Here is an 8322-nt window from a genome sequence, read left to right as displayed (position 1 = left end):
GCGCAACCGCCGCCGGACCCGGCACGCGCCCGCCGCCGCGGAGCAGCGCAGAGGCAGCCGGGCGGGGAGCACAATGCGCACGCGCCTGAGTCCGGGCCGCGGCTCGCGACCCGGAAGCTTGGCTCCGGGCGGGCGGTGCGTGATGGGAGCTGTAGTTTCCGCCCCGCTCCCGGGCGGACAGGGGAGGCGCGGGGAGAGCGGCCCTGACAGGGTGCCGCCGCGCCCAGACAGACACACTGAGCTCAAGCAAACTCCGAGTACCTTTATTCTAACAAAAATAAACCTCTGTGCGAGTAACGAACAAAACGAAGTGCTCCGGAGACACCGAGGTCACAACCATCTCCCTTGCAGCACTACTTACAGCTTACACGGGCGTTACAGCAGCCGCACGCAGCGCTCAGCGCCGCCGCTCACAGCCCGCCCCGCCCTCGGGCAGCACATCGGTGCGGACCCCGCCTGTCCAAGTGACACGGGTCTGTCAGCGCTACGCGACAGCACGGCGAAGCGATGAGTTAGAAACGTAAGGACGGAAAGCTCTCTAGAGCTGGATGAGTTAGAAACGTAAGGACGGAAAGCTCTCTAGAGCTGGATGTCGGCTGCCCGAGGGCCGGGAGGTGAGGATGGATGTCGGGCGAGGGCAGCCCGCGCCCCATGTCGGCCGCGTTCCGGTCAGGGTCACTTTCGGATGAGGAAGTCGGTGTGCTCCAGCGCCGCGATCTCCTTCTCGTTGGTGAACTCGGCCCGGCTGATGCGGGACTGCGGGCTCCCGACCTTCCGCAGCCACTCCTGCAGCTCCCGCACCCTGTCGGCCGGGCCCTGCGCCTGTCCCTGCACGGTGCCGCGGCTCGTGTTCTGCACCCAGCCGACCAGCCCCAGCCGCTTGGCCTCGCTCTGAGGAGACAACGCAAAGAGTGAGCCGGACCGCTACAGCTGCGGGCAGCGCGACGCCTGCAAACCCCGCACCGCACCGGCTGGCCCGGACCGACCCAGGAATGCCCCATCCCGGCACTCCGCAGCGCACCTGGGTGTACTTGCGGAAGAAGACGCCCTGCACCCTGCCCGACACCTCGTAATCCACGGACACCAAGCCCTCGCTGCCCGCCATGGCCACCGCTGCCTCCAACGGACACGGCCGCCAACCCCCGACCCCAAGGCGCACGCGCAGCGCGGCTGGGGGCGGGACTTCGCTGCCACTCAACGACCAATGAGGAGCGAGCTCCGCAGGGAGGGCGGGGCGTTCCTGACCGCTTGGTGACTAATAATACACGGCACCTACCTGCCGCTGCCCCGCGGCCTCCATTCAGCCATAGAGAAGAAGTCTTCCGAGGAGCAGAGCGTCCCCCCACCCCTCGAGCGCCTCTTCCACAGAGCGCGACCGATGCGCGGCTGAGGATCCATAGAGACGGGGCTCACCGGAGAGAGCGGCACAGGAAGTGGCACCCGCGCGCCGGTCTCCAGGCAACAGCCGTCAACACAGAGCGGGGCGGCGGGAGCTCGGCGCTGCTCCGCTGGGCCTGCAGGCGGGGCCGGGCACAGGGTCCGTGCCCTCAGCTCGGCACGGCCGCTCCCGGGGCCGCAACGCAGATGAGCGAGGCGAGAGGCGAAGCAGCTCGGCGGGAGCGCCGCGGGCGACTCTGCAGGTAACGGTGGGGGCGCCTCCCGCACCGCCGTGCCGGGCCCGCAGGGCCTCCAGTTCCGTGTGCGATCCGTGGGGGCGGCGGTTCGGGGGCCTTGGAGCTGTGTTCCCCTCAGGGAGGCTCTGCGTGGGCAGCCGGCGCCGGCATGCGGGGCCGAGGGAGCTGAATGGGCCGCCTTCTGGCGGGCGGTGCCCAGGTTGCAGGGGCGGGCCTCGGGAAGCGCTGCCTGAGGGTATAGTCGCTTTCTTAGCGATGAGGTTCGTTTCTGCTGCTACAGTGAGGAGACAGAGCTCAGAAAGAACCCAGAGAAGTTAGGAAAGCTGTGCCAGTATTCGAACTTACAGGTGTAGGCTGCTGGGAGGGCGTTTTACAGACTGAAAGAGCTAGGGCTGCTCAGCCTGGAGAAGGGAAGGATCTGAGGCGAACTGTCAGTATCTAAAGGGCAGGAAAGAAGGGGACGGACTCTTTAGCAGGGTCTGTGGTGACTAAGCAAGGGGAGATGGCTTCAAGCTAAAAGGGTACCCTTAGGTTGGGAACTCTTAGGTTGGATATCAGGAAATAATATTTTACAGCGAGGGGTGAGGCACTGGGACAGGTTGCCCAGAGATGTGGTTGATGACCCATTCCTGGAGATTTTCAAGAAGGGGCTGGATCAGGCCCTGGGCAACCTGATGTAGCTGTGCATGTCCCTGTTTGTTGCAGGGGATCTGGACTAGATGACCTTTGAAGGTCCCTCCCAACTCTAAGGATTCTATGATTCTATGAAATCTGGTCTATAGTGATTTTGCTTCTAACCTCAGGCTCTTTCCCAGGCACTGAATGGCTGAGCTGCAGCTGGCTTCGTTTCCGTATGTGGATTCTGTGGTAGCAGCTACTAAACTCCCAGTGACAGGCAGTATTGATTCTGAAGTCTCAGTACATCAGTCCCCTCCGGAACACCTAAAGGACAGTTGTCAGCATGACTTCCTATCAGACAAAGAGGAAAGCCTGAAGAATCCCTGTGCCCGAAAGAGCCGAAGCTATTCATGTTCTCTTTCTGCCGAAAGCAATAAGCACAGCTCTCAGCATGGAGCCTCTAGCTCAGCTGGGATGCAAAACAAGTATCTTGCCAGCCAGGTTAAGACTCTGCCCTCTAAATCAGTAGCCAAACGGAAAGAAGGGGTGGATCGTTCCTGTCCTCTGAAACCAATTTTTCACCACAATACTGGGAGCCTTCCTGCAGTAAACACAGGACAGTTCGGGAGTTCCCCACACATGGAGGAAGCTCTAAATAGTAGGACTAGCTCAAAGAGCAAAGGAAGGCATCTGCCAGGGAAGCCTCAGCTAGCTGCAGTGCCCCCTCCTTGGACAGCAGAGACTAAACTATCAGATTCCTCTCTATACAGGAGAGATCTGGCTTATATCCTAAAACTGGAGGCAGATGGACAGATCCTAGAAGAGGAAATCCGAAAGAAAGAGGCTCTCCTCAGAGAGAAGCTGAGGAGAACAAAGGAGGAGCTTAGGAGGATTCAAAGAGAGAAGGAGCTGATGGAGGCAGAGGAGAGAAGAGCCAGAGCAGTGGAGAGGACTCGCAGGCGAAAGGCCATGAGGCACCCTGGAGAGGAAAATATAAGATTCCCCATCAGGATGGGTGATGGGGACTTTAGTGGGGTGCAGACTGCAGAGGCCACTGTCCCAAAGACTGACACCACTCTCCCTCCCCAAGAGCTGGCTATGGGGAAACTGAAGAAGGAACGGTTGGTGGCCAGCAACAACAAAATTCGAGATGGCGTACCAGTGCAGGGTTTAGCCTCGTCCTCAGAGCTGGCCTTAAAACATGGCCCTTCTTCCTCTGCTCTCTCAGACTGTGGTGACCGTCTGCCTGCAGAGATACCTTCCATGCAGGCTGTCAGCTCCACAGAGCAGGGGGAGCTTGGACAGTGCACCTTCTGTGGCCGCAAGTTTCTCTGCACCAGGCTCAAGAAACACATGAGTATCTGCAGCAAGAGCCAAGGCTCCAAGAGGAAAACATTTGACTCCAGGAAGGCCAGAGCCAGGGGCACAGACCTGGAAGAGTTTCAGCAGTGGAAGGCTCAGAGAGACCTCAGGTAACTTGCAGTCCCTTAGCCTTCCTAGTTCACACACACTGCTCACTTTCCTCTCTCCCTGGGATCTAGTTCTTAGACATGAGCACCCTCATGAGTACACAGGGCTGAGGAACACAACCCAGCCACTGCCTCTGGAAGGCATGTGCTAAAATGAATAGGTGGATCCACGTAAAATCTGATTGGGTTGGGGATGAGGAGGTGTCATTTCTGACTGACTTGTCTTTGTAATGCGTCATGGGGGTACACCTGGAGAGAACTCGCTCCTTGCTGTAGTCAGGATGCTCATCAGGGCAGACTGGGTGTGCTGTGGTAAAGAACCGTGACAGTGGAGGGCTGTGGGGAACTGACTGAAAAAGTAGGTAGTAAAATGGATTAGCAATCTGAGGGCAGTGGAAACATGCACATCTGTTCCTTCAGAGGAGCTGCAGCATCTCTCTCAGTCTAGTGGTTGGCAGCCTTGCACATGGCATGGGAGTTAGAGCTCAATTATCTTTAAGGTCCCTTCTAACCTGAGCCATTCAATGATTTCCTTGGTACTACTGCCTGCTTCTCTGTTCATTCTCAAGGTCCTTTCTGAGCAGTGATGTTTGTATCAGTAACTCCATCAAACCCTCCTTGGTGCTTGGTGGGATTCAGCTTCCCTGGGGGGTTTTACATCAACAGAGAGTGCTCAGGGAGAGGTGTCTAGAATTGGACCCTGAGAGCAAGGCTGAGGATGGAGGCTGACAGCGGTGCCTGCAGCTCTGGCTGCATTTCCCTTCTGCAGAATAAGCCAACCAGAAGGAACAACTGGAGGCAGAACCACGAGGCTTTCATCCAGACCCTGCGCCACGCCCGACAGGTGCAACAAGTACTGTCCAAGGGAGGGAAGGTGTCTGACCTGCCTCCACTCCCTCCCATTGAAAATCCAGACTACACCGCCTGCCCCTACTGCAGGCGCCGCTTTGCACCCCAAGTAGCTGAGACACACATTCCCAAATGCAAAAACATCAAGAATAGACCCTCGTTCCCCCCACAGAGGAAACGCTGATAAGGCAGCTTTCTTTGTTCTCAACACTGGCTGTGAGTGTTGAGCAAGATTTACAGTAAGCAAACAGTTCAGGACATATAAGCAGAATATAAAAGTTTCTGTGCTTAAATCTGTGTGCTGGATTGTGATGCCCTTCTGAGGGGCTGCCGTCTCCCAGCAGGTGAGCTTAACAGGAAGACCCAGTCTACACTGTAAGGACGTCACTGTTCAGTCTGCTGAGCAGGGAAGGAAGGTTGTTACTACAGGCTGACAGCATGAAGCAAAGGAGCAAACCAGCCATCAGAAAGGTCCTTAAGAATTGTTCTTTTCTCGTAGGCTGCAGAGACCTAACCTTTTTTAATTGAAAATAGTTTCTCTGATGAGGAGATAACTGCTCTCCTTTAGCTCAGCTGGCAAAAAGGAGTGCTGTGCATGAGACAAACAGTTGGGCCAAAGAAAGCATTTGCCTTTTGTATACTGTGTTGCTCTCTAAATGCAGGTATTCACTTCTGAAAGTTTAATACATGACAGTGGCTCTGGCTGCCATAGTCCTTCTATTTTAATTACCCACAAGAGCTGGGAGGCGTACTATCCTAGCATTTAGGGCTTTTGGAAAGCAGCATACAGACTGCTGCTCACCCTCCTCTGTCTATGATTGACAATAGGATCCAGAGCTACTTCTTGATTGTTTATCTTGCTTTTTTCTCACTTGTTGCTGTGCTTTCAGTTAAATACTGAAAGCTGCAAAGGCAGGCTTATTCTGCACTTGTTCTGCATCAGCCCAAGGGTTATACTCAGATGATTTTCTGGAACATTAATGACAATCCTGGGACCATTTCCTACCAGCAGAAGAGTGTAACATACTACCATTTAGAAATCCGTGCATAAAAAATGATGATGTTATTTAATTAGGAGAATTGGAAGCTATATTGTTAAATACTTCCTCAACACATGAACCTCAGCTTAGAAATTCACGGGGGGTAGAAGAACTAGCAGTAGCAGCACGTACTGCGCAGGTCTGTTTGTCAGTTCACACACGTAGGACAGCAGAGATGCTCTGTACTGGCCAGGCCCTTCAGGCAGCAGAACAACCATGTCAAAGTGATTACTTACTATGTACAATAACTGGGTACTCAGACTTGGGAGAGAGGAAAAGAAAAAACATTCAATTAAAGAATAATGCCACACAAGATCAAAAAATAGGCCATGAATAAGCTTAGACTGGAAATTAGTTTTCTAATCAGGGTGAGGTCATGGAAAAATCTTCCAACTAGGTTAGCAGAGGCAAGGAACCTACGTTGTTTCAGGATGGACTTTGAGAAGATCACGGAGCGGGCTGCACTGCAGGAGTCAGAAACAAATGCTGTGTCACAGTTCTTCATTTCCATCTTCAGGCTCGTGATAAAAAGTGCAAATAACAGCCAGCAATAGTTCTGTACTTCAGTGCATGACTTTCAGGAGCCGAGAAGGAATTTCCACAGCCACCTCCCCTTGATTCCTAACATAGCTTCTAATTACTTTCCACCTAAAACATTCAAGAACAGCTACAGCTAGAAACCAATACAGTAATAAAATAACCAAGCAGTACACTAAGGAACTTCACAACGGGCAGCGTAACAGGTAAATCAACAACTAGATTTAGTATCAAAAAGATGGAGTTTACTTGCAGGTCAAGGTAATAGGGACCTCTGAAACAGGGCTTTAACCCTTCTTTAAGTCATCTATTTTGTTTTCATTTGGTATGCTGCAATTGTAGGTGATGGTAACAAAAATATGCCCCTTCCTGGGCAAGGTGCAAGGGAGTTGTTGGTTATTTTGGCCTTATGCTGGGGGGCTTCGTTTGTCACACAGTTAAAGGGTCTTTGGGGGGAATAGATGTCCTACAGACTTACAGAAAGGCATCTGCTCCAAATTGCTCCAGTTGCTGCATATTTGTCTTTTTTTCAGATTCTGATTTTCAGACTAGTCTAATATTAGACTATTGCTGTTTTGTAAAAAGTTGTTTTAAATGGTCACAGAGTGTTTTTTGTTCTCAAAGTAAGAACGACTACTTTGTATGAGAAAGTTGCAACAGGAAGCAAACAAGGAACAAAAAAAGTTCCAGCAGCTCCTTTTGCAAATCCTTCAGCGATGCAGCGCCAGCTCCTCACAGGAGCCCGAGGGGAAAAAAAACAACAAGAACAGATAAAAAGCAACCAGACTGAACTGGATTAGTAAAAACCTGAATCTGAAGAAACACCCCGACTTGCAATGGGTGGACCAGACTCCTGACAGAAGTTGGAGTGCTTCTGACCTATAGACAGTGGGCAGAGATCCCAATCCCGTGGCACACCCTAGAAAAACACGAAGGTCCCAGAAAGGGTCAGTACTGCACTGTCAGCCAGGTACATATAAGAATGTGCAAACCCAGAGAAGAGAGAAAAACAGACTCAAAACAAGGGAAAAGACCTCACTGTATCCAAACTGACTGGAAAATAGGACCAGTGCTTTAACTTCAGAACTTAATAACATAGGGACATAGAACTTAATAACATAGAGGATAGCAAGAGGTGACAAGAAAAGGGGTAAGAAAGGAACAAACTGAAAGCTGTATTCCCACAGTCTTGAATTATTGAAAATGCTACTGCATTAAAGAGTAGTTAAGAAATTCAGTACCACTGCCTGGCTTGCAGTATTGATTCCATTTTCCTCGCAGTATGTTTTTTCTTATTGCTTAGTGGATCCTAAAAGTCAACAAATGGTCACTGGGGCAGATAAGATAGCTTTTGATACTGTAAAGTAAATCAACTGGGGACTTTCCTTAAGTAACAGGCAAGAAACTAATGCTGGAATTGAAACTGTAGATTAAGCAAAAGTAGCTATTGAAAATAAATCACCAGACTTCCTTCATTATGTTTGTTTCAGAGCTGGCCTTAAGCGCTTCACCCTGTTTTGCTGAGCTAATTTCTCAGGTAAAAGTAAGACAACAGAGATTTACCCTGCTTTTTTGCTGTCACAGTTGGGGTTACCCAAGCTATGTTACTCCATCTGGCTCAGCTTCCTCTACCATGGTACGATCCCACTCTCAGAGACATGCTGCATTTTCACTTTCTGATTCTCGACTGAACGTGAAGTTTCTGCCCCAGCTCTGCCTTCAGGCATTTCACAATTTACAGAAATCCCCAATAAAATGCTTAGAGGTGACAGGCATTAAGTACATCGTGCAGGAGCAGTTTGCTGAGCTGATACTGGTCAGGTTTTCACCTCCATAGACCTTAATGCTAAGTAAAAGCTGTTCAAGAGAAACAGGTGCTTCTTCCCTGTGAACCTTTCTCTTCCTGTTACTCATTTCCCACTTGGCATTAAAACTGTTGAAAAACCACACACACAAAGGGCCCCTGACGTCACTAGGAGATACAGCAATAAAAGGGCCTTTTTTCTTTTTTTTCCTCCTAAGAATCAGAAAACATGACACTTTTTCCCACAGCAAGGAACCTGTAAAGCCCTCGGGTCCCCTTTCCAGAACATAGAAGAAAAAAACCTATCGAACAACATGATGCCTCTGATGATGTATGCGTGTTTCCCCCTACTCTTCTGCAAAAAGAAGTCA

At 51.3% G+C, this 8322-nt stretch overlaps 2 protein-coding genes across 2 annotated transcripts; one reads left to right on the top strand and one right to left on the bottom strand.

Annotated features, from left to right (window-relative positions):
- Nucleotides 1-242: 242 nt before the first annotated feature.
- On the bottom strand, nt 243-1181 carry ACYP1 (acylphosphatase 1). Its single transcript, XM_072337249.1, has 2 exons — nt 1022-1181; nt 243-891 (listed from the first exon to the last, which is right to left on the bottom strand). The coding sequence occupies exons 1-2, from the start codon at nt 1103-1105 to the stop codon at nt 676-678; spliced, it is 300 nt and encodes a 99-aa protein (XP_072193350.1). The 5' UTR covers nt 1106-1181; the 3' UTR covers nt 243-675.
- Nucleotides 1182-1277: 96 nt separating this feature from the next.
- Nucleotides 1278-8188, top strand: ZC2HC1C (zinc finger C2HC-type containing 1C). The gene is made up of 3 exons (XM_072337246.1): nt 1278-1640; nt 2450-3724; nt 4466-8188. The coding sequence occupies exons 2-3, from the start codon at nt 2457-2459 to the stop codon at nt 4752-4754; spliced, it is 1557 nt and encodes a 518-aa protein (XP_072193347.1). The 5' UTR covers nt 1278-1640; nt 2450-2456; the 3' UTR covers nt 4755-8188.
- Nucleotides 8189-8322: the final 134 nt, after the last annotated feature.

This window comes from Excalfactoria chinensis, chromosome 5 (assembly GCF_039878825.1).
Source record: "Excalfactoria chinensis isolate bCotChi1 chromosome 5, bCotChi1.hap2, whole genome shotgun sequence".
Lineage (NCBI taxonomy): Eukaryota > Metazoa > Chordata > Aves > Galliformes > Phasianidae > Excalfactoria > Excalfactoria chinensis.
The sequence above is the reverse complement of the archived record's forward strand: the minus strand, read 5'-3'. Positions and strand labels throughout refer to the sequence as shown.

What these genes read in the sequence shown, in the direction of transcription:
- ZC2HC1C (XM_072337246.1), top strand. Translation starts at nt 2,457, where the DNA reads ATGGCTGAGCTGCAGCTGGCTTCGTTTCCGTATGTGGATTCTGTGGTA. An exon ending in AAGGCTCAGAGAGACCTCAG is followed by an intron (nt 3,725 to 4,465) that starts GTAACTTGCAGT and finishes CGGTGCCTGCAG; the next exon opens with CTCTGGCTGCATTTCCCTTC.
- ACYP1 (XM_072337249.1), bottom strand. Translation starts at nt 1,105, where the DNA reads ATGGCGGGCAGCGAGGGCTTGGTGTCCGTGGATTACGAGGTGTCGGGC. An exon ending in TCTTCCGCAAGTACACCCAG is followed by an intron (nt 892 to 1,021) that starts GTGCGCTGCGGA and finishes TTGTCTCCTCAG; the next exon opens with AGCGAGGCCAAGCGGCTGGG.